This window comes from Cnephaeus nilssonii, assembly GCF_951640355.1.
Source record: "Cnephaeus nilssonii genome assembly, chromosome: 13".
Taxonomy (NCBI): domain Eukaryota; kingdom Metazoa; phylum Chordata; class Mammalia; order Chiroptera; family Vespertilionidae; genus Cnephaeus; species Cnephaeus nilssonii.
The window spans coordinates 14,685,886-14,712,438 of NC_137084.1; the positions used below are offsets into that span (position 1 = coordinate 14,685,886).

A 26,553-nucleotide genomic window follows, 5' to 3' on the forward strand; every position below is an offset into this window, starting at 1 on the left:
GTGCTCTCAAGATTACCAACAGCCCTCCTCGGTCAGGGATCCTTTTCTGGGCAGCTGTGGTTGTTGGCGTGGTGAAGGAAGGCGGCGGGATAGCACCACGGTCCCTGCTTGACAAAACTCGCCAAGTTCGTTCCGGATTGTGCGGGTGAAAAGTAAGTGCAACCATTGGGTGCTGGGAGGGAGAAGGGAGCAGGTGGCCCGCTCCTGGCCACGACAGGGTTAAGCGCGGCGAGCCCGGTGCACTCTGGGAGTTGTAGGCCCCGGGCATTGTGGGAATTGTCGCAAAAGTCCGCTTTCCTGTTGTGATGGCCGCCGCCGGGGCCAGAGTTGAGGGTTTCTGCTGTTCCGGACGTTTGGGGGGCTCTCCGTCCCGTCAGAAGGCCGCCAGCAACCCCCAGGCGGCCGAGGGCCTGTTCATTGTGATGCCGGGACACGAGCGAGCGGCCCGGCGGGTGGATGGAGGGGCCTGCTGTCGCCGGACGGGCCAGGGGGGCCTCTGGCGGCTACGGGGTCCACGAGGGGCCCCGTCCTGACGGACCCTGGCCGTCTGAAGGCCTTCTGCCTAGGACATATCTGGGCGACCAGCGTCTCAGGGTCCTGGGGTGCGCTGTCTTGGGTTGTCGTGTGTGTCCTGCACCCCGCCCCCTTTCCTGAACAGAGGTCGGCTCTGTCTCTGTAGTCAGGGATGTTCACGACACGATTTGGGGTTAGGTGGGCTCGTTTTCTAGGGCCCGGTGGGGTTTTTTGCAGAAGGTGGGGATGTTGGAAAGTGCGGACGGTAATATTCTGGGTGTGGTCTGTCCTGTTTTAGGGTTGAGAAATTGCACTGAGTTGTGAGCGTGTCCGTGGGCGTGAGGTTCGCGTCCGCTGCACGTGGTGGACCTTGAGCTTGTTTGCTAACGCTGCCCGGCGGTGTCAGGCCGTTGTGAAATGTTTTTCTGTTGACTTGGATGTGTTCTGAAAGCTTTGGAGTCTCCAGAAAACTGTTTTTGCAGTTGTTTGTAGAAAGCTGTTGTGTGCAAAAATAAGTTGAAAACAAATGCTAGCCTCGCAGGTACTTTTAGTTCTAGGGAGCCAGGGCCTTGGGCTTCTCTAGTGAAGTCGCCTGGGTACTTTTATGGGGATCTGGTTTGCTTTGAGCTCTGCCACCTTAACCTTAGTTCACAGGGGTGCTCTGCATGTCGGGACACTTTGATCTCCTTTGTCATTGGGTACTCTGTCAACGTGAGGCAAAGTGGGACACCACTGACATGGAACTGCATGTGTCAGGATCTCAGGGTAGCATCAGATTGCCAAGCAGGTCAGCACTTACCTTACCCGCCTGTGCAAACGTGGACCTCACTATTTCTGCCACCAGGCACTGCTGTACACATTTTGCCTTATTTCGACAGTCTGGCTGTTTCATGTGTAACTTGAGGCTTAACTGGTCATGAAAAGCCATTTCAAAATGTTACTTAAAAGTTTTTTCCCCCCAAACAGGTAAAACTAGTGTCAAGAAAGTTTTTTCACTCGTTTGGTGAGGTAGGGGATTTGAAAGAAGGTACAAGAAGTACAAGATTTTGGAAATCAGCTGTCAGTTTTTTTAATTTGGGGCTAGGCCACATGATAGAATTGATTTAGAGAGAGAGAGAGAGAGAGAGAGAGAGAGAGAGAGAGAGAGAGAGAAAGTGTGTGTGTGTGTGTGTGTGTTGCATGGTTTTTGTTAGCATTTTAGAGCATAGAAAACCTGATGTTTTGTGATGAACTGGGTTTTCATAATTCCCTTCTTGTCTGGGTTTGCTTAGTACTTGACTACTTGAGAATATAGTAATTGTGGAGAAAGGAGCAAAGCTGGATGGATTTGTATGTGTGTTTCTCCTGAATGTTATTTCGGGCATAGATTGCTAGACTAATATTGTTGGCATGCCAGTCAGGTCTCAGAAAAGTATTTCCTTCTCTCTGACCCGATCCCAGTGTGTCTTGGAATATTAACTAACTTGCCAGTTGAAAAAATATTGGGAAATTTATTTTAAAAAGACCAATAGTGTCCATATTTGTTACTGTTTGGTGGTGAGTAAAATATTGGTGAGTTGGTTTTGTATTTTAAGAAAACTGGATGGCCAGACTTTGTAGATTTGTAGAATCATTCAGAATTATTTAAAACCAACCACAACCACCGTTTGCTTTGAAAGAAGATACATAAATTTGTAGTTACCAAGTTACCACTGACTTCATTAGAAAGTGCTTTGAGAGTGGATGAGTACTCATTTGGTAAGTTTAGAGATAAACTTTGCATTTGCATATAACCCTCTGGGCATTTATGAGTAAACACGTCTCTCTAGGATATGGTGAGGTTTTACACCCAAGAGTTCTAACATTTAATCTTTTAGGCCTTTATTTTGTACTCTGCTTTCCACCTACATCACTTCAGTTCTGTTTCTGGTGTGAAATGCTTTTTGTAATACGTAGCATCAACTGTAGTTTCAGAAAAGTATGGTAGATCCACTACCTTTTGGAGAAAATGACTCCTTAGGTTGTGTATACACATTTGATAGTTACGCCAAAAGCTTTTTGAAACTTCGGCTTTGCATGGTTTTGATGAAACTCCTTTTGATGAGACAACACTAAAGGGTAATTTCGTTGACCTTGGTGTTACAGATGAAAGCCTTCGGTTCTGGTGTTCACTTAAAAAGGAAACACAAATTTACTTCCAAATAATATAATTTGGAAGATAATGAAAAGTTAAAGTTTTGATTTTAGATTGTAGCAAAAATTTAGAAACACTGGGGGTGGTGGGATTGGGTGGAAATGTCTGAATGAGGCCTTTACTCAAGTCCTTTCTAATTTTGAAAGCAAGCATTTCTTATTAATGCATTTCTGCATCTGAACATTTGTGAATGGCAACCCTGCATATGCAAGACAACAAATCACCCATTCAGAATTAGCTTTCATTTACATTCTTTGAAGAGGAAGAATTGTTGGTTTGTATTTTTAAAAAAATTTTAATACATTAATTTTTATATTGCAATACTCTTACACAACAAGTGTATCTCCACCCCCTCACCTCTACCTTCTTGGAACTTAAGAAGGTTTCTGAGTGAAAGAGAAAAAGTATTTAAAATTTTTCCATGCCTGTCAATGATTAATTTTATTTTCTGATTCTTCATACATACATATACAGGACAACATACATTATCTCTGCTCTGCTGGGCCCTAGTTTTTGAAGTCAGAGTGTTAATCATATGATACTAGAGGCCTGTTGCAATAGGCCTTCCCCTGGCTGCTGGCACGGGTTTTCCTCCAGCACCCGGGACCCAGGCCTTCACTCGGGCCGCCGCGTCAGTCTTCTCCACTCAGGCCGGAGCGCCGTTCCTGTAGCTCCTTCCGCCCCCCGCCCTCCCCCTCATAGCAGGCATCCCGCCCTGTCCGGCCGCTCCACACCTGCGTATGCAAATTAACCCACCATCTTTGTTGGGTTAATTTGCATACCCCTGATTGGCTGGTGGGCATTGCAAGGTATGGTCATTTTGCATATTTCTCTTTTATTAGTGTAGATTTGGGGCAAAAGACAGTAAACGAACAGTTACTCCAAAATACTGTGTCAGATGAAAGGATAATTAATTTCCATTGGAAAAGAAAGAAGATTGTATGCATATATACTGTCACAGGATTCTATCTATATCTTAAAAGCTTCAAAAGATCTTAAGAGAGAATTTTGCTTTGTCCTCCGCCTTCCTTATTTTTCTTTTCTTTTTTTCTTTCTTTTTTGGTTCAACTTTCTAAGTGTGTTTATTGAGCTCTAGAACTTAAATGACATTTCTTAAATTATTTGCTCCCACTTTTAAAAAGATTTTCATCTAAAGTATTCTTAATAAGAATGTTATTTAATAAACCATTCTTGTCATTACATTTTTATAATTAAAGTGATGTAAATATTATATTTCTATATTCTGGGGGGAGGGAGGGGGGATGAGTTAATGACTTCTTTAAACCTCAGCACAAAGTGCCACAATTTGGCTGGCAAAAAAAATCCAAGTCATATAGCTTTAGATTCCTTTTCTGTTATTAACATTAACAGTCTTTAGTTAATAAAGATGCATGACTTGTCATTTTCAGACAAGTAATACTTGAAGACAGTATTACTTCTTGCCTGACATGCTCATGAAATACATATTTGTGGAAGTTTCAAGACAATGTAAGAAGGAAGCCTTGAATTCACATAAAAGCAGAAAGCAGTTCTGTGTACTAATCTAAAAAATTATCTGTAAACTGCTGTACAGTTTGTTTTTTAAACTCTGAAATAAACATATTTCTGGCTTTAAATTGTTTTTAAAGAAGTTTATTTGAGGGGGCAGGAACCATATTGTCATTGAAGTTCTAGTAAAAGAATGACCAGCCCAGCTGGCGTGGCTCAGTGGTTGAGCATTGATGTGTGAACCAGGAGGTCATGGTTCAAATCCCTGTTGGAGCATATGCCCGGGTTGCGGGCTCCATCCCCAGTGTGGGGTGTGCAGGAGGCAGCTGATCAATGTTTCTCATCATTGATGTTTATATCTCTCTTCCTCTCTGAAGTCAATAAAAATCTATACCAATAAAAGAGAAAGATGCAAATTGACTGCACTTCCATGACGCCCACCAGCCATTCAGGAGTGAGTATGCAAATTAACCCCAAATGAGTTAATTTGCATAGGCAGGTACAGAGCGAAGACTGAAGGCTCCACTGTGGCCCGAGACAAACCTGAAGGCTGAAGGCTTGGCTCCGCTGCGGCCCAGGTCCCGGAGGAAAACCGGTGCCGGCAGCCAGGGGAAGGAAGGCCTATTGCATGAATCTTTGTGCAACAGGCCTCTAGTATATATATATTTTAAAAAGAATGACCAATTTGTTTCTTTTTATTTTAGTATTAACCAAAGGTACAGAATAAAGGGGACGAAAAGGCCCATTGCATTAGAGTTAAAAATGAAGACATCAATGATTTTAAATTTTTATGTACCATTTGTTACAATTGTCTTATCAAATTTGAATTTATAATATAATGGGTTTAATTTTAAGATAATTGTGAAATGACTTATTCCTTAAGATCCTATAACATATTCCTTTTTTTTTTTTTTTTTTTTTTGGTTAATCCTCATCTGAGGATATCTTTCCATTGATTTTTAGGGAGACTGGAAAAGACAGAAAGAAGCATCGATGTGAGAGAAACACATTTATTGGTTGCCTCCTGCATGAGCCCCAACCAGGGCCAGGGTCTTGAGGAGCCTGCAACCAAGGTACGTGCCCTTGACTGAAATCAAACCCGGGACCCTTTGGTCCGCAGGCTGACACTCTATTCACTGAGCCAAACTGGCTAGGGCTCATTACTTTTTTTGAGGTGCATAGACATGTAATTTTTTTGTCCTAACAAATTATATTTTTAAAGAAACGTAACAGTAAAGTAAATGGAACAGACTTCTATTATATTCTTCTACCTGAGGAGGAAAACTTGGAAGAAACATAATTTTTATAAATACAAAAGGTTTGAGATATGCAATATAAAGACTTTTTATAAATCATTAGGAAAATTGCTAAACCATGGTTTGACAAATCTCAAAAGAAAAAGAAAAATGTCAGGAAATAATGTGGTAGATGATATTTTCCAAAGATGGCCACAACATCTCCCAGTTCCCATGCTCTTCTGCATGTGATGATGTCACTTTGTTATCAACAGGTGGCATCTTTGTATGGTGAACATACAAGGATTATGAAATCATTTGTTCTGGCCCTGCCAAGGCATTAGGGGTGAGTTAATTAAATGTTTAACCAAATACAGCAGGCTAATGTTTAAGTTGATAATTTGGTATAGCTCACAAATAAATATCCAAATGGCCTTTGGCAGAAAAAAGGTTCCCCACCCCTGGCTTAGACCAAGAGAATGTGGTAGACATGGTGATGTCCCAGTGTTGCTCTCACCTGACTTCACAGACAGCTTTTTCTTGCATATATCCCTTCCTCTCTAATTATATATATATATAATTATTGGTTTCAGAGAGGAAGGGAAGCGGGGAGAGAGTCATTGATTAGCTGCCTCCTGCACACCCCAGGCATGTGCCCTTGACCAGAATCAACCTGGAACCCTTCAGTGCACAGGCTGACACTCTATCCATTGAGCCAAACTGGATAGGGCTTTCCTTGCATCTTGAAAGCCAGCTGCTGTGTAAGAAATGCAATCACCCTGAAATCACTATATTGTGAGAAACCCAAAGTCATGTAAAGAGGCCCTGGAGACATCAAGTGGAGGGGGCTAGGAGCACCAAGGAACCAGATATGTAAGGAAAGAAGCTATTTTGCAAATGGATTCTCCAGCACCAACTGCCCTGGCTGTGGCTATGTAAATAAGATTAACTGCCCACTGGATCCCTTCTCAATTTTTGACCCATAAAATTATAAGCAAAATAAAGTGGTTCTAAGCTTCTGAGGTTTGGGGTACTTTGTAGTGCAGTAATAACTGGAAAAAATTACTGGGAAAATTGCTTCATAATTTATAATAGGTGGCAGTATAGGAGAGTATATTTGCATATTTAAATCTGACAAGGAATTATTTTCTATAGTACAACAAGAAATGCCCACTGCATCAAAGAAAAAACAAGAGCTACAGTAGAAAAATGCACCAAGGTTATGAACAGGCTAACAACATAGATATGCTCAAGTTCAGTAATCAGAGCGATTCAGATTAAAGTGACAATAAAATATATCCTTACACCAAGTAGACTAACAAAAATTAGGAATATGGGTAATGTCAAGTATTGATGAAAACGGGACAGGGGTAGGAACCCTCACACCATTACTGAACATGTAAAGTGTAGGAGCTATTCTGCAAAGCAATCTGGCAGAATTTAGTTAAATGAACATAGATAATGAAATTGTTTCTTGGTGTTTGTCCTCAGAAGTCTTACACAGGTCTCTAAAGGAGCGAATATGAGGATATTGATCACATGTTCTGGTGGCAGAAGCTTAGGACCAACCTCAGGTTCTTAATCATTGGGAGAGGGGTGGGTAAAATATGGTAGAGGTATACATCTAGTGCTATACATTAAATAGAAGCAAAAGATTACATATATCCACCACATATTTATATATTTTAAAAATACAGTGTTTAGTGAGTAATAATGAAATCTATAATAATACCATTTGTTATAAACTTAAAATACATGGGTACAAATGTCTTGAAAGAAAATTTCAAAAATGTCAAACACATTGGAACAATCTAGGAATGAAAAAAGTTACCCATAGAGGGAAAAGGAGAGAGAATGGGAGTGGGGAATGAGGTAAAAGAAACTAAATTAAAAGGCCAATAATGATGGTGTGCTGTAAACAAGGCTTACTATGCCTGAGGTCAAATACTACTCCCTCGACCCAAGAAGAGAACATTATAGTTCTCCAGTAATCAAAAGTAAATTGAAAGACTAAAACTATTTTTAAAATCTGCCACACTTGCGGGGGCAGGAATGTTTAAGGTCAGTGCTTAAAAAAGTGTCAAACAGGCACTCATATGTTGTTGGATATGTAAATTGGTATGACCTTTTAAAAAAGGACAGTATTGCCCTGCTGGTATGACTCAGTGGTTGATCATCAACCCATGAACCACGAGGAGGTCACAATTCGGTTTCCCGTCAGGGCACATGGCCTGGTTGCATGTGCAATCCCCAGTGGGAGGCATGCAGGAGGCAGCCTATCAATGATCCTCATCATTGACATTTCTACCTCTCTCCCTTGCTCTCTCTGAAATCAATTAAAAACATTTTTAAAAAAGACAGTATTTACCAAGAGCCTTAAAAATGCTCATGTTCTAGCAACAAACAAAAGTTGAAATTAAGAAAACAAAACCACTTAAGTAGTACCAGTATGGTGTTAAAACATAATAGATCAATGGAATAGAATAAAGAGCCCAGAAATAAAACCTCATTTGTATGGTCAATCTACAACAAAGGAGGCAAGGATATATAATGCAGTAAAGATGTAGGGAAAAATGGACAGATACATGAAAAAAATGATACTGGACCACTTTCTTACACCATATACAAAAACAAACTCACTGGATTAAAGACTTAAATGTAAGATCTGGAGCCATAAAACTCTTGGAAGAAAACATAGGCAGTGGCAGGATCGGGGGCCAAGAATCCAGTACAGCCAAGTATTCCATGAGAGTGGGAAGGTTAAAGGTCTTAAAAGAATTGAGGTGCCAACTTTGGCAGACCCTGGAACAGCAAGAAGTATCTAAACAGGAAAAAGAACTTTCCTATATAATAAAGAGATAATATGCAAATTGACCATCATGCCCTCACAAGATGGCTGCCTACAACAAGGCCGGCAGGGGGGTTAGTGAGGGATGACCAAACGACTGAACAAGCAGGCTGCGTGGGGCGACCAGGCCAGCGGGGGGGGGGGGGGGCAGTTGGGGGCAACCATGCTGGCATGGGGGGCAGTTGGGGTCAACCAGGCCAGCAGGGGGGCAGTTGGGGTTGACCAGGCAGGCAAGTGAGCGATTAGGAGCCAACAGTCCAGGATTGTGAGAGGGATTTCCGACTGCCGGTTTAGGCCCGATCCCTGGGATCGGGCCTAAACCAGCAGTCGGACATCCTCCAAGGGGTCCAGGATTGGAGACGGTGCAGGCTGGGCTGAGGGACCCCCCCCCCCCCCCAGCCCTGTGCATGAATTTCATGCACTGGGCTTCTAGTTAAATATAAGTGGATATATTTTTCAGTATCAGTTAAAATTTTGTAAGTAAAGTAGAAAAATATTGTTAGTGGGAGCATTCAAATATTTAAAATAATGTTTTCTATATACTTGGAAACCTATACTAAAAAATGATTTCATTCACAAATAGTTTTTTGTTGTTTTCTCTACAAATTTGCAATTAACTGTATTTCTATAAACAGGGTCCTTTATGTTAAGCCAAGTTTATTAAACATTTTGTATGAATAAGAAATATTCTCAGTTTTGGTAGGAAGTCTTTTTGACATTTCCATGTAAATGATCATATTCATGAAATGATGAGTGAGTAGCTCATTTATGAGGAATTTGTGGAAATAATAAAATTGGGCTTTTTGGTCTCTACAAACCAGACCAAAAAGAGACCCATATTAAGGGACTTACAGAGTGTTCATTCATATCCTCATTAAGCACACAAATGTACACATATAATAAAATGTAGAATGCAGTTATAAATAAGACAACTGTAAAGGAGGAGTGTGTAAGAGACTGTATGGATTGGGAATAGAAAACAGAACCCTAAAACTACTCATGTCTTGCATCTAGGTCATTTCTCCCAAATTAAAATTATCGAGTTTCAAAATTTTATTTCCAGATGATTGGTGTCAAAGAGCTATTGACATTTGTACCATGTGTTTTTTTTCTGAATTTTATCTAATACAGGTATTCGGGACCCATGAGCAGTTTCTTCCATTGTGTTCAACTGTAAATCAAGACCACTTGCTTTGAGCTCCAAGAAGGAAGTTATGTATTATACCTTTAGGATATGCACATATTCTTTTTCTTTTCCCTGTGATATTCAGAAAGTGAAATGTTGCATCCTAAATAGACTTGGTTTGTACATGTTTCTGATGATTTCTTTATTTGTAGTGAATCTAGTGTTTTCACATCTGTTTTTAGCACCTCAGTTTCAGTAGTTCTTTGTATTGTTAGCTAGCAATTTTTGCAGCTGACTTAATTAAAGCAAACATTTTTAATGTAATCCTACTTGTTCAGTTTTCCAGTTCATTAAAATTTTCTCAATTTGATGAATCTTCCATGTATGTATTCTTGAAACTTTTAAAGAGGAAAAGGTAGGTGGTGTGTGACTTCCAGGTGCTTGCCTTAGAGGTGCTTCAAACGAAAGCACTTTAATCATGTCAATAATTGCAAATGAACCGTATTTTAAGGTAATAAGACAATTAAAAATTTGGGAATATTTGATGGTTAAATATTATTAAATTTTCAGATGGGGGTATAGGTATTATAGTTAAAAAGCAAGTATAATTTTATATACATGCTGAAATATATACAGATATAATAAAGGGAAAGGAGAAAAGAACTAGAAAAGTAATAGAAATTACATAAGCTACAAATTTTAGGAAAAATATGAGTAAGGATAGCAAATTCTGAGTCCATTGCTAAAGTAAGCATTCAAGTGAAGGAACATTTCTGAAATTCCCCTATGTTATTTATTTTAAGTTTGCTTGGGTAATATTCATCAAGTTTTGTTATTTTTGGCTTTAAGTGTGATATTGCCCAACTATCAGTTTACTTTCCCTTTCACTCAGCTTTAAACTGGTTTGCTGACAATGATACATTTTTTTAAAGTGAAAGAGCATTTTGGTCAGGTTGTTGAGATGAATATTAGGCTGGTGCAATAAAGAAATCCAGTTGATATACAATATTAATATGTCAAGATTTCACTGTGGTATTTTTAATGGTATAGTGACGAGAAAGAAAGTTGTCAGATTGTTTGTATGATCAAAGTTTTTACTTTTAAAACAAGTGTGTATGTATATATGTTGTACATATCATATAGTTTTATACCTACAGAGAAAAAGAAATGGAAGAATGCACACCAAATTGCCAGCTGGAATGTACAGGCAGAGAAAATGGGGTGGGATACTGTTTCATTTTATATGCTTCTATGAGCTTTTGAAAATAAAAAATAAAATATTAAAATTATATTTTTAAACATTTGTTTCAAAATGACCGGTTTTCGTTTTATATGTTTACAGGAGGATCTATGAAACAAGACCTTAACTTCTCTTATAAAGTAGGTGGTAGAGTAGGAAGAGCCCTGGATTTTTAGTGCAGACACCTTGGTTTAAAACCAGGCCTACTGCACCCAGAGTGATTCTTAACACATTGCGAACAGATCACGAGAATTCTCGCTTCATATTACACAGTGTTTTACAAAGTATCATACTTTAAAAAGATATTAGCTTGTAAGAACATGTAATAAATAACTTCAAAATGCAATGGGTATTTAATGTTAAAGCGTGCCTTTAACATTTATGTAAAATGTTTTTTGTACTCGTTCAATAGAAACTTATCTGGCTACTGGGTAGAGCTAGCAATAAAACTACTGGTCCGCAATGTGTTAAGCAAGAAGTTCATCTTAAAGAGTCTGTTTCCTTGTTGGAAAAATGTGGGTGCTATTGTGGTATTTGTATAGGGTAATGTATGTGAGGTCACTTTGAAAATGATAATGCAATATTGAAGCATAATAAATGTTAATGTTCATTCCTATGGTAATATTGTTTGTTAAGGAAGTTAAATATTAACTTTTTGGTAACCACACAATTTCTAATGTTAAAAAATTTATATTAAATTGGTTTGTTTCTCATGTCACTATTGCTTAACCCAGGATTGAAAACCCTCTCAAATGAACTTAAAGGAGAGAGCAAGTGCAGTATGTTTACCTATGTTTAAACAAAGATGAGTTGGAAGACTGACCTGTTAAAATATGCAAGTTTTATTGTGCACCCGAATAAAGGATTCAGCTCTGTGTACTGGTATTCTTAAAAATTTCTCAATTCTGTGAAATTCCCTCATTGTGGAATTTTCTTTCAATACATTGAACAACCCCTGATTTCCTCATAAAAATCTGATCTGAAAGTAAGTTTATAGAAGTACTGAAAATGAATTTAAAGTTAAATGGGAACATTTGTATACTAATATGATACAATATTGCTATTCTCATTTTTCCATTTTAAAGACTACTCTGAACTTTAAATCTTTTAAATAAATGAGACTGAAATCCAACGTGGATGTATCTGAGTATGTTATTTGTGTAACGACCAAATATTTCTAGAAACTCTTCTCTGCCTTAACCATGCTTTTATGTTGCCTTCTTTGAACTAGTTCTTGAGTTATAATTTCATAACCACACTTTTTAGTTGAAATCCAAATTCTTCCATCTACTGTCTAATGGTTTAAGCTTCAGTTTCTTCACCTTTAAAATGGGGATAGGAGTAGTACCTACCTCACGGAACATTAGTATCTATCTGCCAATCATTGGGAAACACTTAAGCAATAATGTCCCATCTTACAGATGTAGAACTGAATGTTTAGTAGCTAAATCCTCACAAAATCATACAGCTAATAAAAGTTAGAATTAGGATTTGGTCCTAGATTTACCTGAAACCAAAAGTTATGATATTGCTTTCTCTTTGGAAAGCTTAATGGTTTCATGTTTGGTTAGTATGGCTCTGTCAATTTCTAGAAACCCTGGTCTATATGTTAAATTGTAGCACAGAATGCTGCTAAATAGGAGTAGGGTATCATAGGTTCTTATAAGCATTAGTTTTTAGTGGTTCATACAATTTAACCACAGACAAAGGATTGTTGTTCAATTCCAAAAATGTGCAACCATCTGAACCCATAAAGCTTAACGCTTCACTCTATGAATCACTATTTTTTCTTTGAGTCAATTGAATAGTTATTGCAAAAAGAAGGCTGATGTGATCAGAATAAAATAATGCATTTTTAATAAAGATTATTCCTATTAATTGCATTGGTAGTGCCCAAACTTTATATAGAAGGAATGGATACCAAAATGAGATGGTTTCAATCTTCAATATTCCTTTAATGAAAATAACATACGCAATATGAGTTCTAACATCCATAGAAAGTCCATTGCTAGGGTAGCTGTCCTTATTAAAAATTCAAAATCAACAATTATTTTTTTTTGCCTATTTAATGTTATGCCAGATGCTGTGGTATGTGCTAGAGGGACATATATGTATTTTTCAAGACGACAACAAAACTGTTAATATTTGTTGTTCTCTTATCCCACCGTACTTTTTGCCAGATTAATTTCTACTTACCCTTAGATACCAGTTCAAATGCTACTTTCTTAAAAAGGCTTTTCAGGGCAGTCTCCTAAATTAGGCTCTCCCTTTATCCTCCTTCCTTAAGCCCTATTCTTTTCTTCTTTGTACTTACTGTAATTTTATTATATATATAATTAGATGTCTATATCTCTCATTCGACTATTTTCATTTATCGACTTATCAACTCATCGTTCATTCAAAAGGTATTTATTGCATACCTATAAAGTGTCAAGTACTCTTAGGTGCACATCTTAGGTGAAGATACAATGTGAACAAGGAGAAGTCACTGTTCTCAGGACCTTACATTCTTTTGGGAAGATGGACAAAACCAAATAAAAGATTTGAAAGCATTAAGTGCTTTGAGAGAAACAAATTAGGCTAAAAAATAAGTAGCAACTGGGCAAAGGAGAAGAAGCTATTTGGGATAATTATGTAGGGAGGTCAGAGAAAACCACTCCAAGGGAGAGGATGTATGAGCAAAAGCCTAAATAATATAAAGAAGTGAGCCTTGAGAAATAGAGGGCAAGGGGTTCCAGGGAGGGGAACAGAAGGTAGAACTGCTTTGAGACTGGAATGAACTTGACTTATTTGAGAAACTGCAGGAAGTGTGACTGGAATCAAGTAAGCATTGGAGAGGGTGGTTGCTGCTGGAGAAGTCAGGGCAGATAAACTAGTCTTAGAGGACTTTGTTCTTAATGTGATATAAAGCTCGAGGTATTTGAGCAAAAGAAAAAATACCTAATTTACTTTATAAATACTCTAGTTGCTTCATGGAGAACAAACCTCAAGCCAGACTTCAGGGAGACCAATTATGAGGCCATTGTCATACTCCAGGCAAGAAGTGCTTATGATTTGGATTGTGTAGAAGCAGGAGTTCGGAAGAGTGGTTAGTTAAAATATATTTTAGCCCTAGTGACTAGGGCCTAGTCGGTTTGGTTCAGTGGATAGAGTGTTAGCCTGCGGACTGAAGGGTCCCAGGTTCAATTCTGATCAAGGGCACATGCTTGGGTTGCGGGCTTGATTTTTAGTAGGGGGCGTGCAGGAGGCAGCCGATCAATGATTCTCTCTCATCATTAATGTTTCTATCTCTCCCTCTCCCTTCCTCTCTGAAATCAATAAAAAATATATTTAAAAAAAGAAATGTGGAATCTCAGGCTCTACCCTAGACCTGCAGAACCAGAACCTGCATTAAAAAAAAAGAAAGATATATTTTAGAGGTAGAGTGAACAAGATTTGCTGAAGAATTGGACATGGGAATGTAATGGAAAGAGACTCAAGGTTGATCTCTAGGTTTTAGATCTTTAAAAGAGTGTAAATAGTGGTGTCTTTAACAAAGATGGGAAGAAAAAAAGGTGTATGTGTAGTGGGGGTAGAGTTCTGTTTTGGACATGTTAAGTTTGAGATATTTATTTCTATTTTACACCTCAGTGGAGATATTGATAGACAGGTGGACACACACACACACACACACACACACACACACACACACAGAAATTGAGGTTAACCAGAGGCATTTGCAAGTCATCAGTTTATAGTTGATATTAACATGTAAGAAGACCATGTAGAGAAGTAAAGAAAGCTGGGGTCTGAGCCCAAGGGTATTGCATCATTTAGAGGCCAGCATGCGGAGGGGCCAGCAAAGGACTTTGGGAAGAAGCAGCTGTTGAGGAAAACAGTGGCCCACCGACTGGTATGGTAGAGTAGGATGAGGACTAAGAATTGACCATTTGCTCACTATTGTATACCCAGTACCGAGCCCAGTTACTGGTACATAATTAGAACACAATAATATTTGTTGAATGAATGGATCTGCATTTCTTTTTATTTGTCAGACATTTATTGAGGGTCCCTAGGTTCCAGGAACTGTTCTAGGTCCTATGGATTCATAGAATACAGTTCCCAATAATCATAAATTCTAATGTGGCCATCGACATGCATACAAATGCAACAAAAATAGGTATTTTTAATTTATAAGATCTCTCCTCCCCTCCTCCCACCCTATTCTAAGGAGAAGGAGAGTGACTATCTGGAGTGCCTTTGGCAGTGAGCAATAATAACTTGGGATATATAAATTTGGGACTATACTATAGGCAGAGGGGGGAGCAAGGGAGAGGCTGAGGGAGAGGAATGGTGGGACTTCAGTTGAATTGGAGAGGCAGTCCCAGACAAAGGTATCAAATTCAATTAAAACAAAATATGGTGCCAGCTCAACTCATATGGCTGAATTCTGCTGGACAATTGACAGTTTATGAAGAACAGTACGGCTTTAGGGTTATACTTAATGAATTTGATAAATGTTGAATGAACTCAAAAGGAGTCCAGAGGCTTTGGCTAGAAATAAATGACAAAGATTTATTCAAGGATCTTAGAGTTTGCAAACTGAAAACACGATTGGGCAATACCCAGAGTGCTCCGAAGAAGAAAGAAAAGCTAAGAGTTCTTATAGTAAAAAGTACATTCTTAAAAAGAATCACTTCTGTATGTTTAGCCTGTGGATTGGTCCAATGTGACAATCCTGTAGATGACTGGTGATCTGGAAAATGGATGTCAGGCAATCTGGATATAGGAACATTCTTTCCTTAGTCCTTCAAGGGGTAGAGGGTTTTCTGGAGGTTTGATATATATCCACACATTGATACAAGACTGGAAAGTTCGAAAGTTTAAGTTTTCTGTCTAGTTAAAATGGGAATAGAATTGTTTTCACATGCCTCAACCTACTTGATTTTAGTAATTTGGCATCTTGACTATAGCAACTCCATTTTATTTCTTCACTCTATTCTTCAAAAGAGAGTGGGAGTTAGGCAGAAAGAGATAAAGAAAAAAAAATTTAGCTGCCTTATGAGCCCAAATCCATACCAGAAAAGGAAACCAAAACACTTAATAGAAGGATAACAGGGTAAGTGTGAAGCATTTTATTGCATTACACAATTTCTTAAACTTATTTTACGGACTCACTCCTCTGGAATTTTGCTGAGGTAGTTCCCATATTGCACACTTTTGTGCCCCCTCACAACTCACTTCCCTCCCCCAACAACAACAAAAAGGAAATAAAAAAAGAAAGTAAAAGAAAAACATCATCCTTTAATGCCCAGTTAAAACGTGGAGTTCCTTCCCCCGAACTAATTGCTCATCAAGCTGTGTTCCTATATTTCTCATTCATCTTACAGCTCTATGTCGTAGTGTATTAGTTATTTGTCTCCATGAAGCCATTTGCTTTGAACTCCTAGACTCTGGGAACTATGTATGTAGTTTAATGCTCAGTCCGGGAGGGAGGCCTGGCATTCAAAAAGCCCTCAATCAGTGAGTGTCACCGGAGCGAAGAGGTGCTGTGGGGAAGGCACAGGAACGGCAGATGCAAGACTTTATCTGGGAAAGTTTATGGGAACCATAACCGCACAATTAACAATGATAAAATACTTTCTAAAGGGGTGAAAATAACACCCTGGTTCCACGCCTACTTCTTACTACAATCTGCCTATTCACTAGTGGCTTCTCGGATCCCATTCCGTCTTCAAACCTGCCTGGGTCTGAGTGGCCAATCGGAGTGCAGTCTTCCGCAATCGCGAGGACCGCAGCAGCCAATGAAAGACCTGGGTTATTTGGTGGGGTGAGACCGGCGCCCTCCGTCGAGATCCCGGGGGCGTGGTAACGTGTAGGGCGGGGCTGAATCTTGATTGGCTGATGATCAGCCTCTCTAGAACGGAAACCCGCCCCGGTGAGCGCAAGGGAGGGGGATGTGGGCGGGGAAGTGAAACTGAAGTTAGCCAATGGCTGACGCATACGCCCAAAGGAAACAATAGATCACCAATGGTGGCACGAATATGGCGTTGTGGGCGGGGCTTAGGCAAATACGGTGTCGGAGCGGCGCCTATTAGGGTCGTCCGTGCGTCACGACAGGCTCCTCTTCCAGGATTCATTCATTAGTTTTTTTTGTTGTTTTTTTTTCTCATTCACGAGGGTAGTAAGGTCTGGTTGAAAGCCATGGAGAGCGCTCTCCCTGCGGCCGGCTTCCTGTACTGGGTGGGCGCGGGCACCGTGGCCTACCTCGCCCTGCGCATCTCGTACTCGCTCTTCACGGCCATTCAGGTCTGGGGTTTGGGTCACGAGCCTGGGGTTGGACCAGGGCTCGGTGAATGGGCAGGTGAGTCGGAACCAGCGCCGCCCGCTTCCTCACTCTTGCAGCGGCTCGCGCGACCGGAGCCGCTGGCGCTGACCAGTTCCGGGCCCAGCGCGTGGCCTCCCTTCTCCAGCTCTCCTCTCCTCCTTCCCGAAACTCCTGCGTCCCGGGTACCCGCCTTAGCCATGTCTGGCTTGCCTAGACTTGCAGAGTTTCTGAGTGCTAGCTAAATACACTCGTGGCGTAACGCAGCGACTCCAAAGTGCCACTTGGTGGGTGCGGAAGAAATCTGGACGGGACTCTCATGGGCTTGTGTCATTTAAGCCATTCCGGGTTCCTGGCATGTAGTCAGTCAGACTCCTTGCTGCCTTTTCAGTTACACTCTACCCACCTTGGTTCGCCCCTTAGTAGTGTTTTAAAGATGAAGTTTTTAGTTTGATTTGAACACTGGCCCTCTGCTAAGGATGCAAAAGCATTCTGTTGACTTTTTTTTTTTTTTGGGGGGGGGGGGTAAGGGTGAGGTGGAGGGTTGGGGGCTGGAGGAAGAGGACATAGAATTTACCGAGTCTTTCTGCTCCTTGGAATCACGTGGATTCGGCCAATTTCATGTAATTAACCCCCCCCCCCCCCAAAAAAAAAAAATCCTCGCTAAACTGTTCTGGAATCTAAAAATTAGTAAGAACTATTGCTTCTGCAAAACGGTGACTCTTCATGTAGAAATCAGATATATATTGTGCAGAAAAAACTATTCTCACAAAGAGTGAGCTAAACAAATGGATCTCGTTCCATCCAGTCGGAGGATTTTGAAAATGGAAGAGGAAGGTCAGATTGGAGAAGTTGAGAATATTGCCTGCAGGAACGTCTTGTGCTTGCTTTTTTTTTTCTTATTCTACTTTTTTTGGTTTATCTTTATTTTTCATTTCTTTTAGTGTTTTTTTTTTTTTTTAAACCAAGTGATATGTTGTGGCCGTTCTCTGATGTGATTATTTATTCTGCTGTTTTATAATTGAATGTTCACTTCACCAAGCATTCTATTGAATTTTGGGATGTTTAGAAGTTGCTATCAGACTAGGTTCAAGTAAGGTACACAAATAATGTTACTCCATAGTCATCATTCATCCAAAAACATTTAAATAACCTTTTGGGGTGGCAACTTAAAGAAAACATCCCAAATAGGAATGTGTATGTGAGAGCTCTGTCCACTATGTGAAGTAACTATTAACATAGGACTAGTTTTTAAAAATCACTTTGAAAAAATAATCCTTGAAAGTACAAGTCAAGTGCTCAACTCGTTTATAATCAAGATTATAATTTCACAATTAGCTTGCCCAAGTTCTTGATTGTGAGGTTCAGAGAACTTGATTGTGGACTTTGGAAATAGTTACTTAAGATTCCAGTGTCTTAAGAAATCATACTATATCAAGATGAAGTTCTGCAATTTGTAAGCAAAGATTAATGTTAATAGCTTTAAAAAAAATCTCTATAATTGACCATAGTGGCTGAGAACTCAAATGGCCTAAGTAATCTATGAGTCCACAGTAAAAGTCAAGTGATGTGACATTGTCATTTGATGAGTAATATTTGTATTGAAAAGATTTGATCCCAGAGGAAGGATTTTTGATAAATTAAGGGAAATGTCTAACAGTTTTAGAAATGAAATTTGAACTGGAATATAGCAGAGAGGATCATAGTGTCATAAAGTGAAATATTGTTGAGTTTACCCTGAATTGTTGGAAAATCTCTCTTTTTAAAGTACTTAAGCAGAAGAAATGACCAAATTATTTGTAACATTATTTATAAGTTATGGCCTGGATCTTAAAATACTCCCTTTATCACTCCAAATTCAGGGAATCTTAAAAAACAACATTATTGCCGAAACCGGTTTGGCTCACTGGATAGAGCGGACTGAAAGGTCCCAGGTTCGATTCCGGTCAAGGGCATGTACCTTGGTTGCGGGCACATCCCCGGTAGGGGTTGTGCAAGAGGCACCTGATCGATGTTTCTCTATCATCGATGTTTCTAACTCTCTATCCCTCTCTCTTCCTCTCTGTGAAAAATCAATAAAATATATTTAAAAAAAACAAAAACCAACATTATTAAGAGTAGAAATCAGTTCTTTGTATCAGTTGGCGGGGTGAACTTAAATAAACTGAAGAACAAACCAGCAGAGATGACACTTGAAGAAATAGAGTTAAATTGTGCTTAAAAAATAGGTAATTTGTTCAACCAAGATTAGGAGTTTAGAATTAATATTTGTATATAAATACTACAAATAAGTTTTCTCCCTTACAGAATTGCTTACTTAGACGTGTGCACCCTTCCTTGAATAAAAGCAAGTAGCAGGCAGTATTAGGGAGGCATCACCTACTTTCTAGAACTAATGTTCATTTAACATCTTCCTCTCCATAATCAAGTCAATATTTTAAATATTATATAGTAACTAGAGGCCTGGTGCATGAATTTGTGCACCAGTGGGGTCCTACGGCCTAGCCTGTGGGATTGGGCTGAAACCGACTGCCGACATCCCCTGAGGGTTCCCGGATTGTGAGAGGGCGCAGGCTAGGCCGAGGGACTCCACTGGTGCATAATCGGGGCTAGGGAGGGACGAGGGAGGTTGGCCAGCTGGGGAGGGACTGTGGGAGGGCTCCAGTGTGTGTCCAGCCTATCTCTCTTGGTCCCGATTGGCCAAACCCCAGCAGCAAGCTAAGCTATCAGTCGGAGCGTCTGCCCCCTGGTGGTCAGTGCACGTTATAGTGACTGGTCAACCGGTCGACTGTCTGCCCTCTGTTGGTCAATGCACATCATAGTGAGCTGTTGAGCGGCCTTAGCATTTCATCAATATATTACACTTTGATTGGCTGAATGGATGACCGGACACTTAGCATATTAGGCTTTTATTATATAGGAAGTGCATTGAGTTGATAGTATATTTTTATCCTTGTTATTCTTAAGTCTCTTTATCTGACTTTGTTTAATTTCTCCTCGTATTTTAGATTCTGAGAGGCATTTTTCTGTATTTTCCCACAGTAACTGGCACGTTGATCAGATATAAGCTCTTCTAAACTTAAAAACAAAAGTTGGCCCAGCTGGGGTGTCTCAGTGGTTGAGCATTGACCTATGAACTAGGAGGTCATGGTTCTATTCCCAGTCAGGGCATATGCCCGGGTTGCCGGCTCAATCCCCAGTGTGGGCCGTGCAGGAGGCAGCCTGTCAATGATTCTCTATCATCATTGATGGTTCTATCTCTCCCTCTCCCATCTTCTCTTGGAAATCAATAAAAATATATTAAAAAAAAAAAGGTTGGAAAACTCCTGAAATACAGGTTCCCTTTGCAATCAGTAAAAATATTCCAGACAACAGATTCCTTAGTCTAATTAGGTTTTTAAGACCATCATCCATTAGTGGGCCCATATTTTAATTTATCTCCTTTATCTCCTAACCAAGAGCAAGATCATCTCTTCTCTAGGTTGCTCCTGTAACATTCCCACTCAAGTGAATACTGCTGATGTCATTGGGTCCTTAGCAGATGGGTTTAGCCAGTTTTAATAGGAAAGACTGTTTTGGCTGTCATTGTGATTGCCATACTCCCTGTATTTCTTAGGAGAACAAAGAGAGCCTGTGAAAGTGGAGTTTTAGTTGTTTGAAAGTCACTGTAGCAAGTACTCAAAAGAAGATTGTTAACAAAGGTGGTCAGTTTGTACTAAAACAGAGAACAGTTATTGTTGGGGAGCAATAGAGAATGTAATCTGTAGGATTTAGTTTGAGCGTAGATACATTTTGCATTTATCTATCCTGGCATAAATATTTTGTATTCATTTGAGTTCATAAAAAATGATTGATATTTGAAATTAAGTGGAGATGATGGATGCAAAGAGATGTAAGCATATTTTTAAAGCCAAGATATTTTATAGCTTCAAACCCAAGAAAGCACTCTGAACTCTTCTTTTTAGTTTTTTTATGGAGAGGATATTTCTCTAGGAAGGAAAGAAAAGGGATCCACGAATCAGTTAATGGGTTAGATTTTTAAAATATCGTTATTGAGCTGTAATTCATATATCATACACTTTAACCCATTTAAAGTGTATAATTCAAGATTTTTTATCATAGTTAACAAGGTTGTACAATCATCATTACAATCTAATTTTAGAACATTTTCATCCTCCTTAAAAGAAACCCTGTACCCATTAGCTGTCACTCTCGAACCCCAATCCCCTTGAGTCCTAGTCAACCACTAATTTACTTTCTGTATACATTTACCTATTCTGGATATTTCATATGCATGGAATCATACAATATTTGTCCTTCTGTGACTGGCTTCTTTAGCACATATTTCAGATTCATTTTAAGTGCTTTTTCTCAGAATTGCTTTGACTCAGAATTGCTTTGAACTGTATTGCATTATTCCTTCTAGTTCATAGGTCAATGAACTGTATTGCATTATTCCCAGAGGAGGAAATGGAGATTTAGGTTATGTTTCCATACATATCTGATGACTTTTTTTCTTTTCTTTAAAAAAAAAAATGCCATTGTAATTTTTGATGGCAATTGCATTAGATCTGTATGTTGCTTTGGATAATATGACCATTTTAACCATGTTGATTCTTCTAATTCATGAACATGGAGTATCTTTCCATTTCTTTGTGCCTTTTTCAATTTCTTTTAATAATGTCTTGTAGTAGTCAGTATATAGGTCCTTCACATCCTTTGTTAAGTTTATTTCTAGGTGTTTTATTCTTTTTGTTGTAATTGCAAAAGGAAATGTTCTTTTTTTCTTTTCATTTCTTTTTCTGAGATTTCATTGTTAGTGTAAAGGAACACAATGAATTTTTGTACATTGATTTTATATCTTGCAACTTTATGTTTTTTTTTTATTGTTTTTCTAATAGTTTTTTGGTAGAGTATTTAGAGTTTTCTATATAAAGAATCATGTCATCTGCAAAAAGTGGCAGTTTTACTTCTTCATTCCCAACTTAGATGTCTTTTATTTCTTTTTCTTCCCTAATTGCTATGGATAAGACTTCCAATATTATCTATATAATAAAAGCCTACGTTTTTGTTATGGCGGAATGACCAGAACGACTGGTCGCTATGATGCGCACTGACCACCAGGGGGCAGATGCTCAACACGGAGCTGCCCCCTGGTGGTCAGTGCTCTCCCACAGGGGGAGCACCAGTCAGCCAGAAGCCAGGCTCATGGCTGGTGAGCTCGGCAGCGGTGGCAGGAGCCTCTCCTACCTCCGTGGCAGCGCTAAGGAGCAGCGAGCCGAGTGGGTAAGGATCAGAGAGCAGGTGGGCAGCAAGGAGCAAGGGGTCCCGGACTGCGAGAAAGATGTCTGTCTGCTGGCTTAGCCTGCTCCCTGCGAATTTCGTGCACCAGGCCTCTGTATTGAATAACAGTGGTAAGAGTGGCTTATTTATCTTGTTCCTGATCTCACAGGTAAAGATTTCATTTTTTTCACCATTGAGTATATTGGTGGTCTTGGTGAGGCTCGAACACATAGATTATCTTTACTCTCTCTTTGAATTCTATTGCATTATTCCCAGAGGAGGAAATGGAGACTTAAGTTAATGACATCCCTTGCCTGCAGTTTCATAGCTAGTGAGTTACAGGATCAGATTTGAACCAAGTTGTCCATTCTGCAACATCTATATGCTGTGTGTATGGGAGATTAGCTTACAGATTGCATAGTACTGTGGCGGTGGATTCCTCTAAACTCTAGACTAGAAACTTTATTGCTTTTTGATTGAAGGCACACTTTCAAGTTTGCACATGTTTGGTGTTTCTGGAAGCATTGCAAAATAGCTACTTGATTTTAGAATCAAGTAGGTCAGGATTTTCTTCAGATTTGCAACCATGAATCTTGCTGCTGCCTGAGAAAACTTGGAAAGGCACTCAGGTGCTCAATATATGGCTGGACCTGACCTTGATGCTATTTTCTGTTTATCACTCTGGCATTCTCAAATAGATTTAGTGACTCTCTGGAGGTCCAGCTTGGTAAATGTAATGTGTTCCCTGTTGACATTCAGGAAACTCTAGTGTACCTGTTCTTCTTGCTGGTGAGCTGATGTTGATCATAGTAGAGGTGTTTTTGTTTGTTTGTTTTTTAAAACTGATTTTTAAAAAATATATATTTTATTGATTTTTTACAGAGAGGAAGGGAGAGGGATAGAGAGGTAGAAACATCGATGAGAGAGAAGCGTCGATCAGCTGCCTCCTGCACACCTCCTACTGGGGATGTGCCCGCAACCAAGGTACATGTCCTTGACCGGAATCGAACCTGGGACCCTGCAGTCCGCAGGCCGACGCTCTATCCACTGAGCCAAACCGGTTAGGGCAAAACTATTGTTTTTTTGTTTTCAAAAAGCAGGACAGCTGTAGGAGGGCACAGAAACAAATAAATTTAGTTATAAAAATTCTGAAAGATATTTGTACTTCATCTCTGAAAACAGAGTCCATGGGCCTAAATGGAACAAGATCTCCAGATTGGAGTTAGCAGGGCACCCTTAGTGCTAGAACTGTGTAAGAAGCAGCAGGTGCAGCTGGAGAATCAGACCTAAAAGCACGCCTTGCCCGGCAGGAGTGACTCAGTTGAGTGTTGTCCTGTGTGCTGAAAGGTTGTTGGTTTGATTCCGGTCAGGGCACATACCTGGGTTGTGAGTTTGGTCCTCCATTGGGGCATATGTGGAAGGCAATCAATTGATGTTTCTGTTTCTCTCTCTCTCTTTCTCTTTCTCTCTCTCTTCTTCTCTCTCTTCCTCCCTCTAAGCATGTCCTTGGGTGAGTATTAAGTAAGTAAGTAAATAAGTAAATAAGTAAGTAAGTAAGTAAGTGAATAAATAAATAAATAAATAAATAAATAAATAAAAGCATGCTTTGATCTTACTTGGAGGAAAAACTGAGGAGGAAGGTTTCCTGGAATTAGAAATTCAGCCTCTGTCCTCTGTACTCTGAACTAGAATATCTCCTTCACCCACACACCCTCCCACCAGTCCCCATTGTCTTCCCATCCCCACTTTTTCTGTTCTTCTCCTTCCTTTCTGTGCAATGTCCAGTTTCCTATTTGGAGGTAAAACTGGAGGCCTTGGATACTCAAACCTAGACTTGAATTCTAGGTCCTGTACTTATTAACATTGATCCAGGTAGTAAATATCTCTGCAGAATGAGAATAATACTAGTGTCTGTTTCATAGGATTGTTGTGACAGATAAATGAGAACACATATTTTATGTAAAACAGATAGTGCAGTGTCTGGCACATAACTTCAATAACTTGTTATTACTTATTATATATATCTATAATTATAAAAGCATAATATGCTAATTAGAACAGACAGCTGAACAACCTTCTGGACGTCATTCTGGATAAAGCCGCCGTGACGGGGGCCGAGGCAGAGGCGGTTAGGGGTGATCAGGCAGGCAGGCAGAGTGGTTAGGGGCGATCAGGCGAGCGGTTAGGAGCCAGCGGTCCCAGATTATGAGAGGGTGCAGGCCGAGCTGAGGGACCACCCCCACCCCCGTGCACGAATTTTGTGCACCGGGCCTCTAGTTATTATATATTATAATATATATTTATATTGTCAACCATTGGTCATTGGTGCCAATTCAATGCCAGGAGGAATCCCCAATTTGGGGTGTAATGAAAAAGGAAACTATTTAGTGCAAACATCTCAACTGTAATATTGAGCTACTGAGCACATGGGTGTGGGGAGGTAGCCCTAGGGCAGTGATGGGCAACCTTTTGAGCTTGGTGTGTCAAACTTTGCCAAAAAACTGAGCATAACTTGGGTAGTGTGTCACTTTGAGGAAAAAAACATTATTTCGCAAATGTTTCATCCTCAGGAGCAGCAAATGTTTCATCCTCGGCATGCGGCTGCCTCAGCGGCCGCGTGTCATCAGAAATGGCTACACGTGTCAGTGCTGACATGCGTGTCATAGGTTCGCCATCACTGCCCTAGGGCAAAGCCTCTCTCCTGCTAGACAGCTCTGCTGAAATCTGTGAGATGCCTTTGGTGTTTCAGCTCCAGTTGGGGAAACACAGTCTTCAGTCTGATGGAATGGAAAAGGGTGCTCTATGAGCCAGAGTGGAGCTGACCTATATAGAGACAAATCCCCAAACTTGGTCCCTGATTGGTCCATCCTTATGCAAATGAGGACACCAAATCTTCACAGTTTGGTCTAAAAAGCATTGTCCTGATTGGTTGGTGAACATGCTAATGGAGATATAGGTACGCAGGTCTGATTGGATTGAACTGGGAAAGTCTCAGTCTTATTGGTTGAAATAATAATACCAGGAATTCCTTTAAAAGGGTTGGCTCACACTGCAGAAACAGTGCAGGCCATGGTAAAACAAGACATAGTGACTAAAGCTGAGAAAGGGTGGACATGAGTAATATGGGCGTGAAGAGGGGGCCAGCACACAGGCTGTTTAATGACCCCTAAGAACATGGGAAACAATTGAGGGTAATGTCGAAGTGCAACTTTAAACAGAATCCTTTGTTTCTGTGATCTTCCAGAAGTTGCATTGCCACAAAGATAGACCAGTACAAGTTATTCAGATAATCTCGGTTAAAATTGCCTTTAAAAAATAAATTCACACTTCATAGTAAGGGATGCCACTTTTGTGCACTTCTTGGTTATATCATCTCTCAGAGACTATTTCTCCTTGGGGGAAAATCTAACCACTGTGATGTGGGAAGTTCTAGTCTTACTGGGGATTTAGGGTAGTTAAATGAACCCTGAAACTGGGTGATTGCTTTCTCGAGGTCACTGGTGTGATAGTTGAGAAGCCTGTCACAAATCCATATCCGAGAGAATGCTTTGTTTTATGTATTCATTTTGTCTAGTGAAACAGTGCATTTGTCCTCTTTCTACTGACAGTTCCAGGGAGATGATCCAGGTTCTGAAGAATTATATTTACCACCATTAAGTGAAGTTATTTCTATTTAAATGATCTAGTCAGTGTGGAATGGGAGGGGAGGTTAGGAAACAAGATTTTGAACAATTACTGCTTCTCAATAATATTATACAGGGGAACAGTAGAGACAACAGGAGAATTGCCTTTGGAGTCAGTGCAGCAAGAGTGAACTTTGCTGTTTACTAAGCTGTTTGACTTTGGCCAAAGATCATTAGCCTGTGAGCATAACGTCCTTCATCTATTAAATGGAGCTGATTCTTTTCCAGGATTATGTGTGCCACGCCAGCACGGCCAAGGGTGACCCTGAGTGGGGGCAGCTGAAAGGCTTAGAAAAGACAGACAAGAGAATGAAAGCTGGGTCTTGGTGGGACGCTGCTTCTCCGAGACAGCGACCACGCCCACAAGCCGAGTCTTTATTTTATAGCAGATGCCACGAGGCAAAGTAAGGGTGTGGTCAAGATGCTTACAACATTCTCATGGGTTTCAATCCTACTCAACTAAACATGCACCTGAACACTATAAGCCTATAGAGTGGGGCCATGTGTTCGGACCATAGGTTCAAGCTTACAGCTACAGCTGTTGGCTATAATTGTGCTGGGAGGGCCCTGCCCTCCAAGCTGGGACTTGCACGTGGCCATGAGAGGACTGTGCCCTCTCATCAGTCCAAGGCTTGAATCTGTCCAAACTCTGTAGCAGCT

General features: G+C 40.0%; 1 protein-coding gene and 1 long non-coding RNA gene across 3 annotated transcripts in view; both read left to right on the top strand.

Annotated features, from left to right (window-relative positions):
- The first annotated feature begins 298 nt into the window (after nucleotides 1–298).
- Nucleotides 299–11,647, top strand: LOC307109165. Of its 2 annotated transcripts, none has more exons than XR_013814388.1 (4): nucleotides 299–2,960; nucleotides 5,138–5,247; nucleotides 5,685–5,755; nucleotides 9,389–11,647. It is a non-coding gene; the product is annotated as an uncharacterized lncRNA (long non-coding RNA). The 2 variants fall into 2 exon arrangements; XR_013814389.1 differs by having other exon boundaries at nucleotides 299–2,250.
- A 5,034-nt stretch (nucleotides 11,648–16,681) lies between these two features.
- Nucleotides 16,682–26,553, top strand: part of HSD17B12 (hydroxysteroid 17-beta dehydrogenase 12) — a 130,235-nt gene continuing 120,363 nt past the window's right edge. The window contains exon 1 of the mRNA XM_079788285.1: nucleotides 16,682–16,966. Coding sequence (XP_079644411.1) covers nucleotides 16,807–16,966 — 160 coding nt within the window. The 5' untranslated portion in view covers nucleotides 16,682–16,806. The remainder of the gene's footprint in view (nucleotides 16,967–26,553) is intronic.